The sequence below is a fragment of the Jaminaea rosea genome, assembly GCF_003144245.1.
Source record: "Jaminaea rosea strain MCA 5214 unplaced genomic scaffold BDZ90scaffold_1, whole genome shotgun sequence".
NCBI classification, from domain to species: Eukaryota; Fungi; Basidiomycota; class Exobasidiomycetes; order Microstromatales; genus Jaminaea; species Jaminaea rosea.
Genome location: NW_020289975.1, coordinates 341,803 through 366,416, shown reverse-complemented (window position 1 = coordinate 366,416; position 24,614 = coordinate 341,803). Strand labels below are relative to the sequence as shown.

Below are 24,614 nucleotides of genomic sequence, written 5' to 3'. Positions count from 1 at the left end.
GCTCAAAAGTCTTTCCCGCGATTGTCCCGCGATTGCGATTGGGCCGCGGACCAGAGCGCGTACACGTGGGCCCCACCTGGCTCCTGCTACTCGTCGATGGTGGCTCGCTCGTTATCGTCCGTACTATATGGAGGGATTGGGCCTCTGATGATGCTGTCTGCTTGCTCGAGTGCCTGACTGCACGGAGCCATGATCGTGAAATGCCGCCATTGCTACTATTTGGCCAGGTTGCCAGAGAGGCGGAGGCGTGGCGCTCGCTGCTGCCTGGTGCTGCCTGCTGCTGCTGCCTGCAGCCTTCGGAGACGCGGTCCGAGCGCAGTCGTGGTTCGTGTTCTCCACGCAGTCGCAGATCAATCAGCAACACCTTGTCTCCTATCTCTCCACATCTGCATCTGCTGCGACATCACCTCCAGCTTCTTCGCGCACCTACAAGCCACAGTCGGTGTCGAGATAGACGAGCCAATCGACTCATCGCCGCTGCTACCCACGACCCGCCTCCATCTCGCTCGGCCCTGTTGCTTGCGCCCGTGCGAGCGAGGTCAGGAGCCACAGCTCGCTCCTCCCAACCCGTTCATACCCCACATCCCCGTCCCTCTTCCTTTTGGCGGCAGTCTTCAATCGCCATGGCATCCTCTACAGCTCTGTATGGCTCGCCCGATCCATCCTCATCCACTTCACCCCTCACACAACCATCCAAACGCTCCGTCTCGTTCCGCTCCTCGCCCTCAACTCAGACAATCTCAGACTTCTCCTCGCACGACTCAACAATGAGGCGCAACGCCAGCAGCAGCGGCAGTACCAACGGTGGCTCATCAGGTCTGGGTCAATCCGCAAACTCATCGACAAGCACCACACCATCTGGATCGACCCTGTCCACCCCGCTCAAACCTGCCCTCAAGCCCTCACCAAGCAAGCTGCCCCCCGCCGAGCAATACCAGCATACCGATCCTTTGCTGCGTCGCCTACGTTTAGTGGACAGCCACGGCAAGCCAGTCAATCTGAAACGCTACTTCCAAGACTGCAAAGTCGTCGCACTCTACTTCAGCAGTCAGTGGGCGGGCATGCCGCTCAAGGAGTACCAAAGGACAATCACAGACTTCCAGTCGAGGCATCCCCACGAGTTCAAGGTCATCTACGTCAGCGTCGACGTGGACGAAGAATGGTACAAGGCGGGCGTAGAGGGGAAGCCATGGGTCTCGATGGTCTGGAACGACGGGTCGTCGCTGCCTTCAGAGCGTAGTGGCGGTAGCAACTCAGGAGCGGCTGGGGGATTTGGATCAAACCTCAACGCCGCCGCAGCAGGGAAACAGGGCCAGCACTCCAACCAATCCTCATCGGACGACGCTAGCACTGGCTCGCCGCCAACGCCCGTGAATGGTGACGAACTCGTCGACCCACCCAAGCTATACAATGATGAGGACTTCCTCCTCGCAGGAGAAATTGACATTGATGCCAGCCTGTCGCTGACGGATACGGCGGGCACGTCGTACCTTCGTCCGTATTCTCGGGTGCACCTGGCGTCCAAGTTGGACCTCATTGCTGCGCCTACTTTGGCTATTTATCACCTGCCGAGCAAGAGTGAGTGGCGACTGGCGAGCGTCAGCAGTGTGATACGATAAGGTAAGAGACCGACTGACTTGGACCGCATCCTTCTCCCACGCCCACAGGACTGATAGAGCGCAACGCCAGGATGAGGAGGATGCAAGAAGGAGAGCGTCATGAGACGTGGGAGAGATGGAGTCGTGGCGAGGGGGCAGGCGGCTTGGGATTGAAAGACGCCGTTGCCAACAACAAGCTGATGGTGAGCAGCCAGCGGCAGTTGCCAAGCGCTACGATACTGACTCTTTCCACTGCCCACGCAGCTCATTGTCTCGCTCCTCTCGCTCGTCTACTTCCTCCTGGTCAAGGTTGGAGGCGATCAATTCAACGTGAGTACGTCCCGCGATCAATGCTCCAAGGTGGCTAGACAAGCGCGAATACTAAGACGCACATTCCCTCTGCGCAGTTTCTGCCCGGTTTGTTTGAGAAGATCGGCGAGAAGACGATCAATCCTGCCCTGACGCAGCAGCTGCGAGGTGACGGTGGACAGTGACGCAGGAGAACTGTCGTCTGCATATCACGGCGTAGGAGGGGTCTCTGTTTGTATCATCCACTTCTGATGTTATTTGCCTCATTCAGGTGGCAGTCGTGTTGGCAATCGTGTTCCCGCCCCTCCCTTTCGCCTGCGATGACTGATCGCCGCTATCACGCCCACCTCGAGCGTCAAGGGTGGTGATGATGCGCGCCGCCGCGTCCCTGCGTCTTTGTTTTGAACGGGGCGGCGGTGTTGGTTGAAGTCGATTTCGACAGGCTCCGCGCCCGACGGCTCAGTTCTCGCTCGTCGTTGGACTGTCCGCCCGCCCTGCCCCGCCTGCCCGCCTGCCCTGCCGTCTGAGAAGTGCACACATCGAGGCGAGGCAGCCAATTGGAGCGAGCTCATTCATCTCTTCCTCTAATCATCCCGTCAAGCAACAGCAAAAGCTTCACCCAGAGCCATCGCGGGCTCTCAAGGACGCTCGTCACAGTCCTGCCCACGCCTTTTGAAGAGGCAAACCGCGAAAGAGAGAGAGAGCAAAGCCAATAGCGCCTTCGTGATCTTGCGGCAGGGCGACACCCCTGTCCACATCCTCATCATGGCGTCTCCTGACGATTCCGCCGACTTTCTGGCACCATCAACTCCCTCCAACGGCGGCTCACTGGCATTCAAGCCGCCAACGCGACCGGGTGCATCATTGCGAGGGCGCAAGAGCACTGCCGCCCTCACTGAGATGAACACCAACGGACCATCTCACGCTCCGCCGCTGCCCACGTCCTCATCGTCTGGATCCTCATCAGCGACCATCGCCCCCTCTCGATCAGCACATCAGCGCCTACACGCTCTCTTCGATGAGACTGAGAATCAGACAACGGCAGCTGCTATGCTAGGGCAAGGCCTCATTCAGCAACAACAGCGTATCAAGGCTTTGCGAGAAGACCTCGAGAACTGCGATCCCGAGCATGCCAGAGAGCTCACCCAGTCAATCGACGCCGAGATCAAGGACATGGCGACCCAAAAGGCCAAACTTCTGCGCGAACTCATGCCATCCAGTAGCAGCGAGCATGAGCCCGATTTGGCCGCACCAGGTGGCATGCCCACAGCCCCTTCTGAGCGATGGGTCACGCCGACGCGCTCAGCCAGCGGTGCTGACATGTCCATTGGCAGCCCTGGTCCCACCTTACGCCAGTCTGACAGGAGAGCTCGCAATGCGGCCGCACCCACGAGCATTGGGGACCAAAATCTTGTGAATCAGCTGCAAGAAGGCCTCGTACAGGAGATCAGGCGCCTCCAAGCCCTCCTAGCACAGCGTGACCAGCAGCTCAAGGACGCAGACGAGGGCAAAAAGAAGTACGAGGAGGAGCTTGCCCTCTGGAAGCCAAAGGCGCTGCAGCTAGTCGAGCAGGAAGATGCACTCAAAGCGGAGAATTGGGACCTACAAGTCAACCTAGACGAGCTCAAGGGCGTCCTCGAAGAGGAGCGCATCTCCTCACGCAAAGTCGACAACGAGCGCAGTCGCATCGCAAAAGATTTGGCAAAGGCTCGCGAGCTCGCAGATGAGCGCAAGGTCCAGCTGGAGGGTCAGGCCCAAGAGCTGGAGAGGGTCATGACTTTGCGAGAGACGGAGACGGCGCTTGCTCGCAAGGAGAAGGCCAGCATGCAGCGCGAGAACGGCGACTTGCAGACTGAGGTGGCCAAATACAAGCAACAGGCCATGCGGCTCGAGCAGGCACGCCTCTCTCGCAGTGTCAGCAACAGCATCATTCACTCCGAGCACTCCCTCGACGAGGACGAAGCAGGCCTTGCTTCACCTGCAGCACGCGCACAAGGTGCTATGCTGCCGGCCAGCCCGAGCACTCACTCGGAGGAATTCTCTCACAGCATTCCTGAACGTGAAGTCTCTGCTCTGCGTGGCAAGCTGGCTCTGGCTCAAAGGAAGACGGGCAAGGACTCGGCAGAGAAGCGCAAGCTGCGAGAGCAGAACAGTGAGCTGCGCAGGATGCTCGCAAAGGCTGGCATTAATGCCCCTACCACGTCGGACGTAGAGAGCACTGATGATGAGGCAGAAGGAGACGAAAGCGCTGACTGGGTAGACGAAGCAGGCTCTCACGCTGGTACGGGAGGACGCGCAAGGAGGCGTGGCGCAGGCGGGATGCCCAAGAGCTCGACTCGGCCCAACATTGCCAGCCGTCTGGGCCTCACGTCGAGCCTCATGGAGGACGACGCCGAGCTCGATGATTCCTTTGAAGACGCATCAGGCGACGTGGACCAGGCCTCATCCGCTGGTCGTCCCAGCCTCGATGGTATGGACCCTGCCTTTGCTGATCCGACCGGCACCGCCAAGAAGGACCGACGAAGATCAACAATTAAGCCCAACCAGAACAAGCGCTTTAGCACAGGTAGCCCGCTGGCTCGCAATGTACTGCTGTCGGCTGGTGGCGACGACGATCAGGAAGCTCAGCACAAGGGAGCACCGCGCAACCGCATCACCTCGGATATCGTGCCCGCAGGCGCCCTTGGCAACGAATTGGAGGACGAGCTTGCCGGTGCTGGCGAGCAATCGGCTGAAGACAATGGAGCGTCTTCGTCTGTCGTCATCCGCAAGGAGATGGCCGACAGTGAAATGCAGACGGACGACCTTGAGCAGCCCGACTTGCTCACGCCTGCTCTGGCGGCACAGAAGGCAGAGCATGAAGGCATCTTGACCCAGCTTCGTGCTCTCCATCAGTCGCAGCTCGATGAGCTGATCCAGTCTCACGATGCGACCAAGACTGACCACGAGGAAGCCCTTGGTCAACTTCGCACCCACCACAAGTCCCAGATCGACGAGCTCATCCAGTCGCACGACGCTGCCCTTGCTCAGTTGGCCTCACAGCATAAGAGCCGCATCGACGAGCTCACTCGCGGCCACGACGAAGCTCTTCGCTCTCGAGACGCCAAGTCTTCGCTGACGAGCTCGGAGCTCGAGAAGTCACACGCATCCGCCTTGTCGAGCAAAGAAGCGGCTCACGCTGCAGCTATTGCCGCCGCCCTTGCAGCGCAAGCCAAGACACACGACGCCGGCATGTCTGAGGCTCGCTCTCGTCACGCTCAGGCCCTGGCTGACTCTGTCGCAGCTCACACCACCAAGCTCACCGAGGCCGAGGCAGCCCACAAGACAGCTCTCGCCGAGAGGGAACGTCTCTCCAAGGCCGAGCTCGACAAGCGCGACCACCGCCAAGAGCAGATCATCCGAGAGCACAAGGCTGAGCTCGAGAAGAACGAACGCCGTCATCAGCAGATCATTTCTGGGCACAAGGCGGAGCTCGAGGACGTCAATGCCACTCACGACGCGTACGTATCGCAACTCGAGTCGCACTACAATGCCGCTATCAAGGAGCGCGATGAGCAGGTCATCAAGGCGCGAGCTGAGGTCACTCGCCTGCGTGCAGAGCTTGACAGTCTCACGGCGCAGCTTGCTGAGGCGAAGAGGCAGCTTTCGCAAGCCATCAAGGAGCAAGAAGGCAAGGTCAAGGAGCTCGAGGCTGCTCATTCTGCTCACACCCGCGCGCTCGAGGCTGCTTCGGCCGAGACGGATGCGGTGCGCAAGGAGCACAAAGAGGCTGAGGCTAGAGCTCGAGAGGCAGAAGCCGCTACTTTGGCAGCTGAGGCGGCGGCAGCGGCATCGGCGGCAGCAGCAGCAGCCTCAGCGGCAGCGGCTTCGGAAGACTTCCACGATGCCGAGGAGCCCTCGGAGGAAGAGGGAGTGCGTCGCGTAGTCTTGGCGGACCTCAAGGACGCGAGCAATCAGACAGACGACACCATGTGGGCGCAACATCAGCAGGAGCAGCTCGCACTCAGACCCAAGTCTGTCGCGATGAGCAAGGCGGGTGAGACCAGCGTCGGTCCTGGTGGCGTCACGGTCCTGCCTGCCCGACCTCGCGACAGCATCGGCACGTTCGGGCTCGGACGAGACTCGCCTGCCCCTACCATGTACTCGGTGGGGGCTGTCGACCCTACTGCTCCTCGATCTGAGACGGTGCCCGACAGAAGCAAGCCCCCCGTCCTTGCTGCACCTCCTCCACCAACGAGCCCGCCCCCTGCTCACCTGTCACGCAAGTCGGCAGCTTCGATGACTGCAATCTCTCCGCCGGCCACAACGTGGGACAGCACTATTGCGCAGCCGCCTTCTCGTCCGACGTCGCCTGTGCCCCCCAAGCTCGCTGCTCGCGCGTCAAGGGGCAGCACCTTTGAGGACAACCGCGCCGGATCGCGAGCTTCAGCCCACCCGCCAAGCGCCTACGTCGCTCCTCGATCGAGCCGCGCCAGGCCCTCCGACCAAGACAGTGTCGGCACAGGCAGCATCATGTCTCGTCTCTCCCAGCGCCACCCTTATCGCAGTGCTTCCCGCGCTTCTGCCGCCTCAGACGTTACCTCCAGGTCTGCCCTCTCCGCGGACGAAAACGAAGACGATGATGAGGTGGGCGATCTCACTATCACCGGACAAGGGCCTGCCTCCCGCGGTGCGCGCTTCGACGATCAGACCACGGACCCAAAGATCATCCAGGCCATCACGCAGACGATGATCGGAGAATATCTCTGGAAATATACGTCCCGTCGCACGACCATGGGTCGGCGAAGCAGTAATGCTCACAGTGACAAGAGGCACCGACGCTACTTCTGGGTGCATCCCTATACTAAGACGCTCTACTGGACAATCACTGATCCTGGGGGAGCTAGGATGGCTGAGGGGGTTAGCAAGAGTGCCTGCGTCGAGGATGTGCGCGTTGTGGAGGACATGAACCCGAACCCGGCAGGGTTGTTCCACCTCTCCATCATTATTCAGACTGGCGCGCGCGAGCTGAAGGTCACAACCCCAAACAAGGAGCGTCACGAGGCGTGGGTGAACGCTCTCAACTACCTTATCAAGCGAGACTCGGTGGATGGGGCGCAGTCACAAAGGGCTGCAGCGTACGACGCCCTGACCACGGCGAGCGACGCAGCTTCTATTGGCCGGCCGAGGTCGCGCGCCTCCCTTGCATCTAGGGCAACGCGCATGGTCATGAATCGCACCAAATCGTCGGACTCCATCAGCGCTTACGGTGGCGGATACAACGACACGACGCCTCGTGCCCGTGGGGGTAGTGTGAGTGATGCTGCTACGATGGGTGGGGCGAGCTATCGGTCCAAACGGCGGGACACGGCTGCAAGAGAGTACCTCGCTCAGGCTGCCCACTTCCAACGAAATGTGGACGAGTACGGGCGACGCGCCCCCTCTGCTACCTCATCCTCTGCGGCGATTGCAGATGACCCGCGCCTCCTCAAGACGGCGGAGGAGATGCTCGAGGAGAATGCCGAGATGGATGCGGCCAATGGGTTCGAGGGGCTTGATAACGTACGAGCGTGCTGCGGTGGACTGCATGATGTGGGCTCGCTGGCAAACAAGAACAACCCACACCATCATCATAATCATCAGAAGGTCAAGGTCAGGCGAGGGAGCAACGTAACTACCGGGACGGCTGGTGGTGCGGGGGACAAGGCCACGTCTGGACGCCCTTCGAGCAGATTAAGCGTAGCAAGCGCGGTCAGACCGAGGAACTCGCGCATGGACTCTACAACGGGCAGCACTACGACGGCCAGCAGGCCCACATCGCGGCTCAGCTCGCCCCAGCCTCCTCAGCTGGGGCCGCTCAACCTCAATGCTCCTCGACCGTCGTCGTCAGGCGTGAGCTCGCAATCAAAGGGCAAAGAGTCCCTGACGAGCATGTTCGACATGCCTCTCCCAGACACCACCTCTGCGAGTGCGACACCTACTGTGTCTCGTCCCAAGTCGCCATTCGGATCATTGAGGCCGGCCAGTAGGAGTGGTAGGGCCAGTAGGCAGGTTTGAGCGGCGTCGAGTATCTAGTTTTCACCTTCTTTTACATCTGTTCCTCGTCTTGTGTTCCTCTCTGACTTCTAGCACCATACATTCCTTCGTTGCGATACGCACGCCTCTACTTTGTTTCAAAAATACGAGTCCTTTTTGATCGTGTTGTTCTCGCATCGTTGCCGCTGAGTTCGTCGGGCAAAGGGCAACTCAGCATGACGCCAGGGCGAGCAAGACGCGGCGGGCAAGACTTGGCGGGCGGCCAGCGTTGGTCTGGGTCTGTCTGGCCTCGAAGCAGGCGCGCCGCCGCCGCCGCCGCCCTGATCCGGGACTGGACTTGCCGTCGCCGTTTGGCTGTTGCTGCTAGCTACACATCGTTGCGCCCTCGGCCCCTTCAGTGATTGCACCTGGCCACCATCTTCTCCATCATCGCCACCATCGTCACCACTCACACGGATACGCCCGCACGCGCGTACGCCAATCGATGGCCAGTGACCAAGGGCGTTTACCGCCTCCTTCACACAGCGCCCAACCGGCTCTGAGCCCCGAAGTCTTCCAGGAGGAGCCTCCATCCTTTGAGAGAGCCTTTGCTGGAAGCACTTCTGCCGCTCATCAGCCTCCCTCTTTGGGAAGCGTATCTGCTTCTGGCCTCGCACCAAAGGCTGCCGAGAGCCCGCTGAGACGAACCATTAGCGTACGAGACTCGCCTTCGCAGCATGCGCGGAACCCTTCGAACCGCTCAACGTCACGCAACTCGGGCCATTGGGGCAGTATGCGTGGCCGGAGGGCGAGCAACGCACGCTCATCCCTCGCTGGACATGCGGCTGGTCCAAAGGCCGATGGCATCGGTGGCATGGGAAGAGGGACCGCAGCGACGGGAGATCTAGGACCCTGGGATGACTTTGAGAGCCTCGACGACGTGCGACAACAGGTCGCCGATCTTGAGAGCGACTACAACGCCAAGCAACCAGAGGAACCATTGTCGGGTCGCATCATCCATGTCAGCCACTACATCCCCTTTGTGATTCGAGCGCTGGCAGAGGTTGACTTTGAGCGGCGCAAGGAGGAGCAGATCTCAGCGACGGCTAGCGTAGCAGCTATGGCGGCTGCGGCTAGGGCGAGAAAGGCAGCCAGGCAAGCAGAGATGGAAGCAAGAGCCAAAGAGGCAGCGGCAGAGCAGGCTAGAAGGGAAGCCGCCGAAGTGCAGAACAAGGGCGAGGATCAGCATAGCGCCAAAGCCAGCCCGAATCGCCGACCATCAGTAGCCCAGCCAGGCAGCGTCTTTACCCTCTTCGACGGCGCAGAGATCGAGAGGCGTTTAGCTGAGAACCAGGCAAGATCAAGGCTGCGTGGAGGAAGGAGAGCGTGGATGATGACGCCCGTCGTAGACGATGATGACGACAACGACGATGCAATGAGCGAGAAGGACGCCTACACTCCTGTGGGAAGTCGACGTCCTAGTCGCATGTCCTTCAGCTCGCGTTTCAGCTTCTCCAGCATGGACGGCGGCAACGACAGCCCGAGAGCCGCGATACAATACGGCAATGCGGGGATCAGTGACTTTGAGCCTAGCCCTGCAGCCACGCCGCCTCAGCAACAGAACCAGCCGACCCCTCCACAATGGGTCCTCGCACCTCGTCGAGGTCATACGGCTCTCAATTCGGGCATTCGCTCGCTGTGCAAGTCGCACAAGCAGACTTTCATCGGATGGCCCGGCGATATCCACTTTGCAGCGCAAGCTCGCAAGGACGAGCGCAAGGAGGCCAGCGAGACGACAAAGGATGAGAGGAGAGAGATCGAAGAGGTGCTGGGAAGCCTTGACGACCCGAAGAGCTGGAGGGATCAAGACGCTCCTGTGCTTGGCGCAGACCCGTCAATGAGCGCCGATGGAGCTCCTCCTGTCCGACAAGTGCCAGGTCCATTGATGAACGGCGCCGATCCTATGTGCGAAGACGAGAGCGCACCAGCGCACGGCATCAAGTACGTGCCCGTTTGGCTCGACTACGAAGTAGCACACGGCCACTACGAAGGCTACTGCAAGACGACGCTCTGGCCCTTGTTTCACTACCTCCTTTGGCAAGACGTCCCTGGTGACCGCAAAGGCTGGGAAGACTACAGCTGGGAGGCCTACTGGGCGGCCAACTCTGCCTTTGCCGAGAAGATCGCCGCCGAGTACAAGCCAGGAGACATGGTATGGATCCATGACTACCATCTACTCCTTGTCCCCGCAATGCTGCGCGCTCTGGTGCCCAACGCACACATCGGCCTCTTCGTCCACGCCCCGTTCCCCTCGAGCGAGATCTTCCGCTGCCTTCCTAAACGCCGCGAGATCATCGAAGGAATGCTAGGAGCAGACTTGGCCTGCTTCCAAGCCTTCAGCTACTCGCGTCACTTCCTCTCGTCGTGTATCCGCGTCTGCGGCTATGAGGCCTCTGCGACTAGCATCGAGTCCAGTAGCGGGCATGTCACGCACATCTCATACAATCCAATCGGCATCGACGCGACCAAGATCGCCAAAGATGCAGAGGCTCCGGAAGTCCTGCCGAAGATCAAAGCGATAAGGGATATGTACAAGGACAAGAAGATCATCATCGGCAGAGACAAGCTGGACGTCGTGAGGGGTGTTGTACAGAAGCTACAGGCTTTCCAGAAGTTCCTCGAGGAATGGCCGGAGTGGCGAGACAAGGTCGTCTTGATCCAGATTACGGCGCCGAGCATGACTGACTCGCCTATGCTGGAGCGTCAAGTTTCGGAGCTGGTGAGCAACATCAATGGACAGTTTGGGAATCTCAACCACACGCCATGCATTCATTACCACCAGCAGTTGCTGAGGGAGGAGTACTTTGCGCTGCTCAACATTGCCGATATGGCGCTCATTACCTCGGTACGCGACGGGATGAATACCACATCGATGGAGTTCGTCCTCGCCAATGGCAGCCAGGCCCCTCTCATCCTCTCCGAGTTCACGGGAACAGCCGGCAGGATGAGGCAGGCCTTGCAGGTCAACCCTTGGAATACCTACGGTGTAGCTAAGGCCATCGACTACGGCTTGCGTCTGACAGGCGAAGAGCGCAAGTTCCGCCACGACGAGCTGCATCGTCAGATCATCGGGCACACTTCTCATCACTGGGCGATCCACCTCGTCAAGCTCATTCTCCTCCGCCTCTTCTCCGACACCAACGCTCACTTCACTCCAGCTCTGGACCGCTCGCTTCTCAAGGAACGCTTCGACGCTGCAGAGAAGCGCTTGATCCTTCTCGACTACGACGGCACTCTTACCCCCATCGTCAAGGATCCCGAAGCCGCCTTGCCCTCACAGCGTCTCCTCGACGCAATGGAGCGTCTAGCACAGGACCCGCGCAACATCATCTACATCATCTCCGGGCGAGACGAGCGTTTCCTCACCAAGATCCTCGGCCATCTAACCAACATAGGCTTCTCAGCCGAACATGGCGGCTACATCAAGGAACCTGGCTCCTCTGAATGGGTCAACATGACCGCAGCTCTCGATATGAGCTGGATGGTCGACCTGCGCAAGGTCTTCGAGTATTACACAGAGCGCACTTCGGGCAGCTGGATCGAGCAGAAGAAGAGTGCAATCACTTGGCATTACAGGAATGCAGACCCGGATTATGGGGCATTCCAGGCGAAAGAGTGCCAGGCGCACATGGATAACTTTGCTGCTCAGGAGAAGTTCGCCGTGGAGGTCATGGTGGGCAAGAAGAATCTCGAGGTGCGACCACTTGCGGTGAACAAGGGTGAGTAGTGCGGTGAAGCTCAAAGAAGAGAGATTGCGAGATACTAACCAGACATTCTTCCTTGCTGCCATCGCTGCGCTGCTAGGTGAAATCGTGAAACGCATCGTCTATAATCACCCGGACGCTTCGTTTGTCTTCTGCGCCGGTGACGACCGGACTGACGAGGACATGATGAAGTTCTTCACCTCCCTCACCCCCATCGACTCGGAACTGCTTGGCCCATCCTCTCCCTCCATCCAACAGCAGCAAGCAGCCTCCAGGGCCAGCGGGGTTCCCGACGGTCTGGCAGCCACCTGCGCTCAAGGCCAAGGCCCGGCAGCGGGCAGTGCGAAGGTCACTACGCTTTCACCGGCGGTCAGCAGGAGGGTGTCGCACGAAGGGGCCAGCGGTGCCGAGGATCAGGAGAATGTGCCACTCCTCATGACCGCGCCTACCCCATTGCACTCGGGAACGGCTACGCCTGTGGGTAATGGCGGCAGTGGGAAAGGTCAACAGCAGGCCTCATCCAGACTGCAGCGCGAGGTCTCCTCTGAGCTTTTGGCTGCCTCTTCATCCGAAGATGAGGGCGAAGCTACAGGCGAGGAAGGGGACAACAGCTTTGCCCAAAGTGAGGGGAACGACGAGGAAGACGCCCCTCGTGAGCTCGCTCTCACTCGCAGCGGCATCTTCACAACGGCCGTGGGAGCCAAGGGCAGGAAGACGGTTGCGAAGTGGCATCTCGACGGCCCGGGCAATGTGGTCGACGTGCTTGCGACGATGGCTGGGTTGCCAAAGGGGCCGGAGGGCGGAGGATATGGACCGAAGGCTGGGGAGGAGGGGGAAGAGAAGAAGGAGGAGACAAACGGGGAGTGATTGAAGACGTCAAGCAACGATGGTAAAGAAGCAACTGCTGATTATAGAAAAGTGACTATGTGACCGAAACACGACAAGCATATCAAAACTGTGTTCCCCTCTTCCCTTCTGCCTTCTTCCCTCCCGGCGTCTCCTTGGTTCCTTCTAGATGCGCAGCCCTCTCTCAAATAGCTCCGGTTGTCAATACAAACATTAAGCAGTAAGCACTTTGACGTGCACGCACAGACGACCTTTGCGAAGTGACTTCAATCCGCGAGAAGGAGCAGACCGATGCAGAGGGACTTGGCCTCGATTGTGATCGTCACAGCGGGCGCGGGCGGCGCCGGCGCCGGCGCCGCAGAGGATTCAGCTGCGGCTTCCTCTGATGACTTCTGCGCCTTCTTCCCCTTCTTCTCCTTCCTTTTCTTGGCCTTCGTAGCAGGCACGCACAGCATATCTCCGTTCGCAACCATGGCATTCAGTATGGTCTTCGTTGCCTTCCTTGCCACATCTGGAGTCGCCGTCGTGGCAGCGAGCGTGGCCGGCCCACCCAAGTGCAGATATGTGGCCTCCGCTCCAGGCAGCTCGAGGCGATGCTTTGCACCCGTGCAACCCGCTACTGTGAGGAGGGCGCGATGCGCTACCCGCGGCTCTCTGGTGCCGAGGGCGCAGAGGGAGGCAGAGCTGCGTTGTTCGATTGAGTCGACGAGATCGAGGAGGCGTTGGGCGAGTGTGAGGTCGGGCATGTCGAGCGGATGGAGGAGAGGACCTGCTTCTTTGGCGTTGCAGCAGGCTGCTTGCTTTTTGCAACTGTCGCTGTCAGCCAGCAATAGGCCCAGCTGAAACGTGTTGCCGCCATTGGTACGCTCGTAGGGCATTGCAGAGGACAGAAGCCAAGAAAGGGCGCCTTTGCTTGTCTTGGTCCACGCTCCCGAGGAAAGAAGGTGAACCAGTGATGGCGCTGATGCTGCTCCGTCCACAGGCGTCGGCGATGACAGCCAGGAGTACTCAGCGCACTTGACGGCCTCTTTCCCGCCGTCGCCGAGCAGTGTGCTCAGCTTTCTCCGAACGGCCTCGCTGTCCCACGCTGCTCTCCCATTATCCATGCGCGGCCCTATCGTAGGCAAGGGCGAGGAGCCGAAGTCCACATCCCCCGCAGGGAGACTAGGCGTGCGCGCAGGGATCAGGGTGTCACAGGCTTGACAGTGGTGGCAGGACCAGCGGAGACGCGGAGTAGCGCGGTGACAAGTGGGGCAGGGGATCGATTGGAGGATGGATGTGGGCTTGGAGGGGAAGAGATTCTCGACGGATGATGAGGCGGTATTCGGGTGAAGCAGGTGCTGTACTGCTCGCGTCGATGTCCAGCCGCTGCCGCCTCTCGACGGCGAAGTGTCCGAACATTCATTGTTCAAGACACAGGGAAGCCACCAGCTCTCGTCGTCCAGCTCGACAGTCAGACGCCAGCGTACTTTAACGCCCTCGCCTCGGCGAGAGCGCGAGGAGCCTCTGATGCCTTCACTTCCATCAGCGTTGATCACTTGCGCATCAACTACTCTCGCCCAGCCGACCGCTACAGCGCCTACCTCATTTGGCAGCTGACACGGTAGGAGGGACAGGCCGCCCTTCTCTGCAGTGTCGCTGCCTTCTGTGCTGGAGCGTGCGAGAAAGAGGTAGAGCGAGGCGCGATATTGCCATGCGCGGTGGAGAGCGAGTTGTGTAGTATCGCCCGCGATGAGGTCGTGGAGAGTGGACGTCGTGCTATCGCTGTCATTGCCAGCCGGTGCCGCGGGCATGGGGCACGGTGTACTACTGGATGGTGCGGCCGGTTCCTCCTTGACCCGGTCAGGAGCATACTCTGTTCCATCGTCTGCCTTGCTTGCCTTGATACTCTTTAGCCGCTTGCCCGAGGATACCAGATCGAAGACCAATTGACCATCTCTCCCAATCCTGCCAGCCGCCTCGTGGCCCAGCATCAGCCGTCTTGTCAAAAGCAAGCCCCTTGCAATACCACTCCGACTCGCCTTGACCATGACCGGGCTTTCCTTGGCCTTGCCCTTGCTTTTGGAAGCCGCGGGATAAAGCTCGGTCACTGCACTGAGCTCTTCGTGCGAGCTGGCCCACAGCGGCGGCAGGTATTGGGCTGGACGGAGGATTTCGTGCGGGCTCCACTCGAGGGAGGCTTTAGAGAAGGACGCGACGGGAGCGGGATCCGGTTGAAGCTGCCTTCTGCAAGTGGCAGAGCCTTGCAAGAAGGCCTGCAGCCGGACGATGTCGTGCATCATGGCTTGCTCCGTTCTGCTGCGTGGCGGGGCTTTGACTTTAATGTCGGTGATTGAGGGAGCAGGCTTGCTTGCTACGATGTGAGTGGCAGTAGGTGCTGCGGTTGGATGGCCGGCGGGCGTGAAGCTCGGACTCAGCTGGTCGTCATTGGAAGGGCCCGTGCTAGCCATGAATTCGCCCTGTTGTGACTGTTGCTTACGGTCATAGTCAACATTGTCATTGCCTCGAGCTTCAGAGGGTGGCTTGCCAGGCAGGCGAAGCTTGATTCTCTTGATGCTCCTTGCTGGGCAGCTCTCCGCCTCCTCCAATGGCCTGCGCTTCCACGGAGGGGCCGCTGGACTCGCTAAGTGTAAAAGACCAGACTTCGAAGACTTGCGTCGCTCCATAGTCGTCGATACATTGCTTGATTGAGGTCGTAAAGAGGCGATGCGAGAAAGGCTTGATTGCGCTGCACTTGGCACTCCACAGCAATGTCGAGGGCGGAAGACGCGATTCATGGATCGAGAGGGCGGCGGACAGAGAGAGGTCGGCAGCGAGTGGGCGCAATGCTACTTTGACCATCCTGCACATCCCTTTTCCTCCTTTGTATGCTAGCAATACGAAGAACGACAGCAATTGCATCCTCATCCTTCGCTTCTCGTCCCCCGATATACCCTCTTTCTCCCCGCTTTTCCACCAGGATGTCCTCCACCACACCAGCAAACGATCTGCCCGCCAACCTAGCCTCCCTCCTTCGCTCGCGTTACGAGTCTGCATTGGCCAGCGGATCCGCCTTCTTCTACCCATCAGAGGTACATAATCTTGAGCAATCAGCGGGCAATATCACGCTCAACTGGACGGTCAGGCGATGCGAGGCTCTGAGGCAAAAGGCAGAGGAGAAGAGGCGCAAGGCAGAGCAGGGAGGGGAAAGGGAGCCAATGCCGACAAAGCCAGCCCAACAAGAAGGCGGTCAAAATCCAAACGACGTCTTTTCTCCACCTTACGACCAGCATCTCCTCATCGCCGAGCTTGGAGACCATCATACATTGCTGTTGAACAAGTTTGCCCTCATCCCCGAGCACTTCCTCCTCGTCACTCGCGCTTTCCGTTCGCAAGCACTCCCTCCGCAACCCGAGACTCTGGCCCTCTCCTACCGTATCCTCGCCAGTCTCCCATCAGAAGATCCAGCGCAGAGGCTGTGCTTCTTCAATTGCGGACCCGACTCGGGAGCCTCGCAGCCGCATTGCCATATGCAGTTTGTGGATCTCAAAGAGGGTGGAGGCGTGCTGATTGAAGGGTTGTTGGACAGGATTGAGAGGGATGGCAAGGAGATGGGTGAGTGCGGGTGTACGACTACTCTCAGGAGTAAGCAGCGCTGACATCGCATGCTCGTCCATAGAAACCGTGCACGCTTTGCCCCTCCCCTATCAGCACTTTGTTCACCTCCTCCCCTCGAACCTCAAGTCCCTCCCACCGACAGAGGTAGAGGCCAAGATGGGCATGATTCTCATGAAACTCCTCGACGCAATGTTCTCTGCCCGATCAGCAGCGATGGAGCAGGACCCTGAAGCCACTATCCCGCAGAGTCGCCCATCATGGAATCTCCTCCTCACCCACCGAGCCATGCATCTCATCCCGCGCTCTCAAGAAGACTTCCCGCTGGAGAAGGAGAACGAGCCTAGCGAAGAGGTGGGGCCATTGAGCCTCAACGCGCTCTGCTTTGCTGGGCACTTGGTGACGAAGAGTAACGAGGAAGTCGAGAGGATCAGGAAGAGGGAGGGAGGGGTCGCTATGATCTTGGCTGAGGTGGGGCGTAAGCCGGTCGGGGATGTCACTGTCGCTGCTACGGGGACCGAGGGCGGTGATCAGTAGAGGAGAGGCAAGGATAAATAGAAGCTGAAGCTAATGGCAGGAGCTGAGGCTCTTCTTATACGATCTTGACGACTGCTCTGCCATCGTGTTATCGCTGTAGCTGTCCAACATTGCATGGGTAGATGAGAGCAGCGCATCCATCGAGCGCGCGTCGCCTATGATACAACAAGATCGACCCAACCTTTCACTCCCACTCCTCTCCCTCCTCCTCCTCCTCCTCACTCTCCTCATCATCATCCTCATAGATGATCTTCCTCACCGTCACCTTCACCCTCGTCCATCTAGGGCTAGGCGGAGCTTCCATTGCCCCTCTCACATTGCCGTGTCTATCCAGGCCGTACTCTCTCGCTACCAGTCTCGATGGGCCAGCCCCACGCATACGATGTGCACCTCGCCTCGCCTGTGGAGCACCACCGCAGTCAGGCGTATCGTCGTGGGCGATCTGCTCACGAGGCGCCTCGCTCGGACCAGCATAGAGGGCTTTATGCCACTTGACTCCCTTGGCACCCGCCCGCACCTTGGGAGGGGTGCAATAGACATCCTGCTCCCCGGCGCCCAAGCGGTGTTGACCAAGTTCAAGAGCCTTGGCGGCGGACATTGTTGCAAGGCTGTCCCCTTCGCCAGACATATCGCACGACTCATCCCCAGCAGCACGCTTCTTCGCTCTGTCCGCCCTAGCTCGAGCGGCCTGCTCTTTGCCCAGCCTGCGTGTGCCCCCAGCGGAGGACTTGCGGATCTTGCTCGAGGGAGAAGGAGGGCGCGGACCGTCGATGCGCACAACGACTACGTCCAGCTTGGCGTAGTAGGCCTCGTTCTTGCGCGAGTTGCGGGTCGTGAGGGCGTCCAGAGCGGCAGAGGAGATGGGGACCGAGGGGACGGAGTCGGCTGGTTTCGTGCGGCTAGCCCTGGGGCCGTTGAAGGGGTTGCTACTCGTGGATGAGGAGCTCGACTTCGCGGTTCCCGAAGAGTAGGAGGGCGCGCGCTGCTTGGTGGATTTGGACGTCTCTCCTGCACGCTCGGATGAGGATGAGGGGGCGAACGGATCCGCTGCTGCTTCGCTGTCGGCTGGACCCTCATCTCGATTCCCTCGTAGCGACGACTTGCTGCTGCTAGTGCCCAGACGCTGACTTGCACTACTCGAGGTCGGCTTCTCTGGCGACGAGCTACTGCTGCTGGTTCCAGCCGCGCTGGCACTCAGCCCCGCTTTCCTCGACGAATTAGCCGACCGCTGCAGAATGGGCGTGGTCGCATGGAGATTGACGTGAGGAGCAGGTCTGATTGGAGGCGCGCACTGAGTAGGAGGAGCGCCAGACGAGCCCGTGCTTGACTTAGACGATCTCATCGACGCAGTACCACTGTTGATCGAAGCAGAGGCAGGCGCGCTTGCTGAACTGGCCGCCACCCGTTCAGGAGCATGCGTCGCTTCTCTGGATCCAACGGGCACTCGTCTCGCTCGTGCCGCACCGCCTTGCCCACCGGATCGTGCCAGCTTGATGGGGGAGAGATTGATCCTGAGTCGTGATGGACTCGTCGACGAGAGCAGGTGCGTCGAGCTGCCTTCTGTTGGACTAGGCTTTCTCGGGGAAGCTACGACTGCTGGTACCTTCTCTGGCGAGGCCTTTCCTGACGCCGAATTGTCGCTGTTGGAGACTGCTTTCGCGTAGCCGGACGAAGCAAGCCAGTCGATGCCATCAGAGGGCCCTCCCGAGACCTTGGACGCGAACGGATTGCCATCGCTCGTCGGCTGCAGCTTGCGGAGCGCACTGATAGGTGCACGGCGGACGCTGGTAGTGCCATCGGGCTTAGTAGGGGGACGACGTGGGTCCTTTAGCTTGGATATTGAGGCTTCTCTTGTCGCAGGGACGCTCGAAGAAGAGGAGGCCGAGTCGGCAGACGCAGGGCGGGCGGAGCTCTGTGTTGGCAGTCTGGTGGAGAGTGGCTTGCGTACAGAGGCTGCTGAGGACGACGTCGACGGTGTCGCAACGACAGCTTGAGGCTTCGGCGCCACACTTGAGGGAGGACGGATGCCGGAGGTGACCGGCTTTGGCTTGACCAGCCGGCTCGTCGAGGCGGTCGGAGCCGCTTTAGGCAGGCGAGTTGTTGCCGATACTGCAGGCTTGGTGCTTGTTGATGGCTGCGGCAGCTCCTTGCTGGTTGGCAGAGGCCCCTTTGTCAGCTCTTGGCTGATCACCTTGGCTTTCGTAGGTGATGTTGGCGCCTTGATTGGCGATGAAGGGAGGGGCATTGCATGATCGTCGACACCATCTGCTCCGGACTGCTTGAAAGACTGCCAGAGGTTGTCGATTCGCCCAAACGTGCCCATAGGCGACTTGACTGGCGACTTGTTCTCGTCAACCGCTCCAGACTCGGCCTCGCCGCCCTTCTTCATCGGGCTAGGGATGACGACGCGCATAGCCTTCTTCGGTGACTTGTCCGGCGAAGGTCCCGCAGCCGCGAGGATAGCGTCTCGAGCAGCTCGCAGGCGGTCCATTTCTGGCGAGAAGTGGCGAACAAGCTCCTCCTCGTCCGTCGGTGACGTGTTGGACGGGGTCTTCGGACGGGTGTTTTGCTCTTGAGAGGTCGGCGCTTGCTTGGACGGAGTTGGGGTGAGCCTGACCGCCCTTTTGTTCCAGCTAGCATTCGTGTCCTTTTCCCCGAGCGGAGTCACGGCAGGCGAGCGCGGTGTCGAAGAGGGGGTGGATTTGCCCAGGATCTCGTGGTAGTTGTCCGGGATGTGAGGAAAGAGGCGACGCATGGCGGAGCCTGTAGCTTGTTGGCGGATATCGGACAGCACTGACCTTGAAGGCGTACCCTCGCGTCCGAGTCGTGCTAGACCCACTCCCGGAGAGTCCATCAAGAAGGAGGACGAGGCGGAAGTGGTGCCGACATTGGCGGGCGGCTCTGCAGCTGGTGTTGTCGACTCCGAAGCTGGCTTTGAGGTAACCTCGGCCTTTGGCTGAGCTCCTTCTGCGGCTGCCTCCTCTGCTGACACCTCTGCCGCTGCTTCTTGCTGAGTACCGTCTGACCCACTCTCACTGAGATGCGATGCCCCCTGCTCCGCTTCTGAGGGAGGGACTTCAGCGCCCAATCCCTCGATCTCCTCCGGCTGTGACTCCTCCAGAGTCTCGAGCGCGAGAGTCTCATCGAAGAAGGCCTTGCAAGGCAGCGAGATGGTGCGGACGATGGTGCCGGATTCGAAATTCGCGTCGTATGCGGCGGCTGTCAAATCTGCAGCGGCTTCCTCAAGCCTGTCCAGAGCGAGTGTCTCGTCGAAGGAGCAGAGGGCCGGAGCGATGCGACTGCTGCGATTGATCGAGCTAGTGGGGACTTCGACGAGCTCATCTGCGACTTCTGACGACTGCGGGGTGGACGCTACTTGCTCTTGCACCGCGGAACGCTCCATCGTGTCGAGTGCCAAAGTCTCGTCGAAGCCTGTCTGAGAGGTCGAGGCAGCCTCAGACGCCCATTGAACCGCATTTTGGGCCGCGTCAGGAGCCGCGAAATCGTCGAGTACGGATTGCATGATTGGCGACTCATCTTCATCCGCTCTTAATGCGCCACCGCCCTCGATGGTGCTGAGGACCAGAGTCTCGTCGAAGACGGGAGTGGTAGACTGAGGAGCAATAGTTGCCATCTCTGACTGTGTCGCTCGAGCTTCAACCGCATCGAATGCCAGCGTCTCATCGAAGGGAGGAGGTAATGCGGCATCCTCGACTTCAAGCTCTGTCCTCTGCGGCATAGATGCAGCTTGAACCGCTGTTGGCTCTCGTTGCTCCGGTTCATTGCCTTCTTGTGGTTCTGAAAGCCCACTTATTGAAGCTTCTTGTGCGCTGGCCTCGTGACTGGCTGCTTGAGCGGTATACGGCTCCCCGTCGCCGTAGGTCGGGCTGGTAGCTGCTTCCTTTTCGTCCTCTGGAGCATCACTTCTCAATGTAGACGGCTGCTGGCCTGGTTCCTCTTCCGCGACTGCCCTGGACCCTTGGGTCTCCTCCGATCGACTGGCATCCATCTCATCCGGCTTCTGCGCCACGCTATCGTCCTCTCCTTCGTCTGCCTTCTCCGTGTCCTCCTTCGCTTTCCTCTCCTGCCTAACAGCTCGCGCAGCCTCCTCAACCTCCTCGAGTGTGAGAGTCTTCCGTCTCGCAAGCTCCAGGCTGTCTCTCCTCAATAGACGTCTCTCCCTGATGCGCGTCGAATATCGCCTGCGCTGCTCCTTTTCGCTCGATGAAGGAGTGCCGAAGAAGACGCGAGGCGGTGATGAGGATGATGAGGATGAGACGACGAGATGCGCTTGGCGAGATGAGGACCGCAATGTACGGTTGCAGTTGAGAGCACTGTCTTCTGAGTCATCTTCATCCTCGCTTTCGGTGTGAGAGGATGGCGAGAATGCCTTATTCTGGTCGGCGACGATCGAGGCATCCTCTGCCTCGACGTCCGTCTCCATGTCTGAGAAGGCTGTACCGGCGCTGGACGACGGTCGGCTTGAGGAGTCCTGCCTGAATGGTGATGACGCTGGAGAGGCATTTCGTGCGCCAAGGATCATCCTGAAAGGTGAGGAGGAAGAAGGGAGAGGCATCGGCGATCGAGAGGGCGAGGGGGCCGCCTTCTTCGGTGATGGGCTGGGAGAGGCAGTGGCCTCCTTGATGGCATCGAGCATCCGCGGTGGTGGCTGGTTCTCGGCGTCATCTTCCGCTGCATCATCTTCGCTCTCTTCCGAGTCGTCAAGCGGCTCTGGCAGCTTCTCCTCCTGCTGCGCCTTAGACTGCGTCGCCTTCCTTGGCGGCACCTGACGAGTGGTGGGTCTAAACGGCTGGCGGCTCGAAGCAGGACGAAAGCCGCCTCCATTACGAGACGGAGCTACGGCGGCTGCTGATGCCGCCATGCTGAGCGGTGCGATTTGATACGATGTGATGGAGCCGGAGTGATGGCTATATGCTCCTTGATGTTGATGATGATGGCGAGTAAGGATCGGGCAAAAGTGTTGGTTGCGTCGAGTTGCTTGCCGCCCGTCCGCCTCTGTTGTTGCGACGTCGACGCCCGCTCCCGTGTTGCGTTCCGCGAAATCACGTGGTTGGCCCACCGAGTTGAGCGGATGGAGCTCGAGGTCGATGCGATGCGACGTCGTCTCTCCTTCCGATTGCCATCCATCGCTACTTGCAGCATCATCATCGCACACAGTCAAGGGCAGCTAGCAGATAGGTGACTCCTTGTTCAAGCTGTCAGAGACCGGATCGTTAACGGTCGTACTTCTTCAGGGGGCCGTCTAGCTGTATCACGGCGGGAAGAGAGGGGCATACAGACTCGTACGTCACCATCAGCTGAGACTCAGCATCGCCCAGAATGAAGCTTGTTCGGTGAGTCGTACGAATGACTGGCCATCGGATCATGGCAACCGCTAACATGCCTTCCGCCACTCGCACGCAGCTTCCTCATGAAGCTCAACAACGAGTCCGTGACCATCGAGCTCAAGAACGGAACCATCGTCCACGGCACGGTGACAGGTGTGGACCCTCAGATGAATACACACTTGAAGACGGTCAAGATGACCATGCGCGGCAGGCACGATGAGCCCATCTCCCTCGACACGCTCTCTATCCGCGGCAACAACACGCGCTACTGGATCCTGCCTGACAGCTTGCCGCTGGATATGCTGCTGGTGGATGATGCGCCCAAGGTCAAGGGCAAGAGGAAGCCGAAGGAGCAGCAAGGACGGGGTAGGGGCAGGGGAAGAGGGAGAGGGGGAATGAGGGGACGAGGCAGGGGATTCTAGGCGTAAAGCTGGCTCATTCTGTGAGGCATGAGCAATGCAGCACCATCCATGACCTCTCATGACGAGGTCGAATGGGGAACAGGCCGAGGCTGCGTGTTGCCGAGCGAGGAAAGGTTGGCTGATGTTGGATACTAGTACATTGACAATTGGGCTTCACTCTTGAAGCTCATGTAGGGACACACCGTCCCATCATCTCCCCTTCTCCCCATTCGTCCCTTCTTCCCTTATACTCCCCGGCCCGAGATTCATCCGCTTGAACTCCTTCGTTGGGCTCCTTCCCACTCCAGCCGCGCTACTGATACTCTCCTTCCGTCTCGAGGAGCCAAAGGATCCAGAGTCAAATGACGTCTTGGTCGGCGGGGCGGTGTGCGGCGCTGCGCCTTCTCTTGACGGCGGCGACGTCGGGCCGCTACCGCTAGCTCTCCTCGCTGAAGGTGACTGCGGAACGGACTGCTGACCTTGCTGTTGCTGTTGCTTGGCTTTATCGGCTTCAGAAAGCAAGAACTCGACGAAGAGGTTGGAGAAGGATTCCTCTTGCCCCACTGCCGCGCTAGATGACGGTCCGGCTGAGCCGGATGCGATTCTCGCGCTCCCCCTGAGGCCGAATCGGCTCCTGCCTGCTCCATCCACAGATGAAGACCCAGACCCAGATGCTTGTCCTGCTCGAACGACGCCAGCGGTCTCCTTCTCTTCGTCCGTCCACTGCAAAATTGTCGAAAGGAGATTGAGCATCTCGAAGCGTTTGGCGTCTTGCCTTGGAGTGGTGAGAAACTGGAGCAGGACGTTCGTGACAAGACGTCGGTCTACATTGGTGTCTGTCGACTCGCGGTTCAGCCTACGAAGGGCTTCTGTCAGATGCTCATTGAGGATGACGGCTTTGTAACGCGAGAGATTGGGGTCAAGAGTCAGCTGTCTGTGGCCGGGTTACCTACGCAGTCTTGTTACACTCACCCTCGTGTCGCAATTTTCCAATCAACAGATTCTTTTCCCGCACCTCTTTCTCCAACACTCCGGCCTTCTCAGTGCTGTCCCTCCCCTCATTACATCGCTTCTCCCAACTCTTTGCCTTGACCTTCAGCTCCTCCAACTCCATAGCCGTCGCTTCATATTTCCTTTGATAATCTCCGAGGCTGCGCTGCAGTTCTGCTTCTTGATCTGCTTGCAAGTCCTCGAGGACGAGCTGCAAGTTGCGGGATGTGGATTGCTCGCGCTGCAGCGAGGCTTGAGTCTGGGCGAGAGAAGAGGAAAGGGATTGATGGTCCATCTGTAGCCGCTCAAGATTGGCCTCGGACTCCTCTCTGCGTGACTTCTCATCGTGGTAGGAAGTCTGCCACGTCCCCAGCTGAGCCTTGAGCGCTTCAACACTCTGCGTCAGCGAGTGCAGCTGAGCTTCCCTCGCCCCCTGGTCGGACTCTGAGCTCGTACGCGCTGCTGCAGCCGCGGCTGCTGCTTCATCGGCGGCCTGCCTTGTTGCCGCTTCGAGTGCTGCGGCCGAAGAGGTGCGCAAGCTGTCCAGCTCGCGGGTCACGCGCTCATTGTCGCTGTGAGATGAGACGAGCTCTGTCTTGAGAGTGGATACGGCCGAAGTGAGGGAATCAATCTGTGTCTGAAGGGTGTCGATCTGCGATTCTCGACGGTCCAGCTCTTCCTGTGAAGGGCAATGGTCAGACTACAAGCATCTCTCTTTGGCCGCCTTGGCTGCCGTCGCTCCAACTCACAGCATCCTGCCGCAAGCGGTCGCCCAGCGTGCTCCTCATCTGAGTGAGCTTGCCCAACAACCCCTTGTACTGACTTTCAAAGCCATCCCGCTCTTCCCTTGCCCTGGTGAGCTCGTCCATCAATGATTCTCTGCTCAATGTGCTTGCTTCTGCTTCGTTGCTCGCGTCCTCCTGTGATGTTGGAGTAGTTGCGGCCGCATGGCCATTGACTGGTGATGACGAGGCTCCCGGAGTCTCGCCAGGCAGCATCTCCTCAACTGGCTGCGAGAGGGCCTGCTCCACTGAAAGGCCCTCTGAGCTTGCCATGATGTGCTTGCTGCTACGTGGCTCCTCGTCGTTGGTTAGTGGGTGTTGGACGCTCGATTCGACTCAAGTCAATGCGGCCCGCACTGTCGTCTCCCGCTCCACTGCCCGTCGCCTTGTCAAAGCCACGTGGATGGCTCGCCGTGCGAATCAAGGCCCTGGCCGCTCCCCGCCGCCCTGG

At 59.5% G+C, this 24,614-nt stretch overlaps 8 protein-coding genes across 8 annotated transcripts; 5 read left to right on the top strand and 3 right to left on the bottom strand.

Annotated features, from left to right (window-relative positions):
* The first annotated feature begins 348 nt into the window (after positions 1-348).
* Positions 349-2,133, top strand: BDZ90DRAFT_276532 (hypothetical protein). The gene is made up of 4 exons (XM_025508937.1): positions 349-1,578; positions 1,668-1,801; positions 1,863-1,928; positions 2,006-2,133. The coding sequence occupies exons 1-4, from the start codon at positions 624-626 to the stop codon at positions 2,090-2,092; spliced, it is 1,242 nt and encodes a 413-aa protein (XP_025364642.1). The 5' UTR covers positions 349-623; the 3' UTR covers positions 2,093-2,133.
* Positions 2,134-2,458: 325 nt separating this feature from the next.
* Positions 2,459-8,089, top strand: BDZ90DRAFT_229065 (hypothetical protein). The gene has a single exon (XM_025504897.1). The coding sequence runs from the start codon at positions 2,673-2,675 to the stop codon at positions 7,941-7,943; it is 5,271 nt and encodes a 1,756-aa protein (XP_025364641.1). The 5' UTR covers positions 2,459-2,672; the 3' UTR covers positions 7,944-8,089.
* Positions 8,090-8,294: 205 nt separating this feature from the next.
* BDZ90DRAFT_229064 (hypothetical protein) lies at positions 8,295-12,762 on the top strand. Its single transcript, XM_025504896.1, has 2 exons — positions 8,295-11,680; positions 11,766-12,762. The coding sequence occupies exons 1-2, from the start codon at positions 8,407-8,409 to the stop codon at positions 12,530-12,532; spliced, it is 4,041 nt and encodes a 1,346-aa protein (XP_025364640.1). The 5' UTR covers positions 8,295-8,406; the 3' UTR covers positions 12,533-12,762.
* Positions 12,655-14,700, bottom strand: BDZ90DRAFT_3026 (hypothetical protein). Its single transcript, XM_025509478.1, has 2 exons — positions 14,533-14,700; positions 12,655-14,458 (listed from the first exon to the last, which is right to left on the bottom strand). The coding sequence occupies exon 2, from the start codon at positions 14,302-14,304 to the stop codon at positions 12,778-12,780; it is 1,527 nt and encodes a 508-aa protein (XP_025364639.1). The 5' UTR covers positions 14,305-14,458; positions 14,533-14,700; the 3' UTR covers positions 12,655-12,777.
* A 652-nt stretch (positions 14,701-15,352) lies between these two features.
* BDZ90DRAFT_229063 (hypothetical protein) lies at positions 15,353-16,766 on the top strand. Its single transcript, XM_025504895.1, has 2 exons — positions 15,353-16,105; positions 16,170-16,766. Exons 1-2 carry the CDS (start codon positions 15,472-15,474, stop codon positions 16,640-16,642), a joined length of 1,107 nt encoding a protein of 368 aa, XP_025364638.1. The 5' UTR covers positions 15,353-15,471; the 3' UTR covers positions 16,643-16,766.
* Positions 16,616-21,613, bottom strand: BDZ90DRAFT_3005 (hypothetical protein). The gene has a single exon (XM_025509475.1). It carries the CDS (start codon positions 21,522-21,524, stop codon positions 16,827-16,829), a length of 4,698 nt encoding a protein of 1,565 aa, XP_025364637.1. The 5' UTR covers positions 21,525-21,613; the 3' UTR covers positions 16,616-16,826.
* Positions 21,614-21,830: 217 nt separating this feature from the next.
* BDZ90DRAFT_247598 (Sm-like ribonucleo protein) lies at positions 21,831-22,655 on the top strand. The gene is made up of 2 exons (XM_025507601.1): positions 21,831-21,996; positions 22,067-22,655. Exons 1-2 carry the CDS (start codon positions 21,983-21,985, stop codon positions 22,410-22,412), a joined length of 360 nt encoding a protein of 119 aa, XP_025364636.1. The 5' UTR covers positions 21,831-21,982; the 3' UTR covers positions 22,413-22,655.
* BDZ90DRAFT_229061 (hypothetical protein) lies at positions 22,487-24,482 on the bottom strand. Its single transcript, XM_025504894.1, has 3 exons — positions 24,131-24,482; positions 23,364-24,060; positions 22,487-23,287 (listed from the first exon to the last, which is right to left on the bottom strand). Exons 1-3 carry the CDS (start codon positions 24,248-24,250, stop codon positions 22,602-22,604), a joined length of 1,503 nt encoding a protein of 500 aa, XP_025364635.1. The 5' UTR covers positions 24,251-24,482; the 3' UTR covers positions 22,487-22,601.
* Between the last annotated feature and the right edge of the window lie 132 nt (positions 24,483-24,614).

Bases quoted from the DNA above. Each gene is read 5' to 3' on its own strand.
- BDZ90DRAFT_229063 (XM_025504895.1), top strand. From the start codon at position 15,472: ATGTCCTCCACCACACCAGCAAACGATCTGCCCGCCAACCTAGCCTCC. The intron at 16,106-16,169 runs GTGAGTGCGGGT...GCTCGTCCATAG, and splicing joins GAGGGATGGCAAGGAGATGG to AAACCGTGCACGCTTTGCCC.
- BDZ90DRAFT_276532 (XM_025508937.1), top strand. From the start codon at position 624: ATGGCATCCTCTACAGCTCTGTATGGCTCGCCCGATCCATCCTCATCC. The intron at 1,802-1,862 runs GTGAGCAGCCAG...CTGCCCACGCAG, and splicing joins TTGCCAACAACAAGCTGATG to CTCATTGTCTCGCTCCTCTC. The intron at 1,929-2,005 runs GTGAGTACGTCC...CCCTCTGCGCAG, and splicing joins TTGGAGGCGATCAATTCAAC to TTTCTGCCCGGTTTGTTTGA.
- BDZ90DRAFT_229061 (XM_025504894.1), bottom strand. From the start codon at position 24,250: ATGGACGAGCTCACCAGGGCAAGGGAAGAGCGGGATGGCTTTGAAAGT. The intron at 24,061-24,130 runs GTGAGTTGGAGC...TGCCCTTCACAG, and splicing joins ACCGCTTGCGGCAGGATGCT to GAAGAGCTGGACCGTCGAGA. The intron at 23,288-23,363 runs GTGAGTGTAACA...CGCGTTACAAAG, and splicing joins TGGAAAATTGCGACACGAGG to CCGTCATCCTCAATGAGCAT.
- BDZ90DRAFT_229064 (XM_025504896.1), top strand. From the start codon at position 8,407: ATGGCCAGTGACCAAGGGCGTTTACCGCCTCCTTCACACAGCGCCCAA. The intron at 11,681-11,765 runs GTGAGTAGTGCG...CTGCGCTGCTAG, and splicing joins ACCACTTGCGGTGAACAAGG to GTGAAATCGTGAAACGCATC.
- BDZ90DRAFT_3005 (XM_025509475.1), bottom strand. From the start codon at position 21,524: ATGGCGGCATCAGCAGCCGCCGTAGCTCCGTCTCGTAATGGAGGCGGC.
- BDZ90DRAFT_229065 (XM_025504897.1), top strand. From the start codon at position 2,673: ATGGCGTCTCCTGACGATTCCGCCGACTTTCTGGCACCATCAACTCCC.
- BDZ90DRAFT_3026 (XM_025509478.1), bottom strand. From the start codon at position 14,304: ATGCCCGCGGCACCGGCTGGCAATGACAGCGATAGCACGACGTCCACT.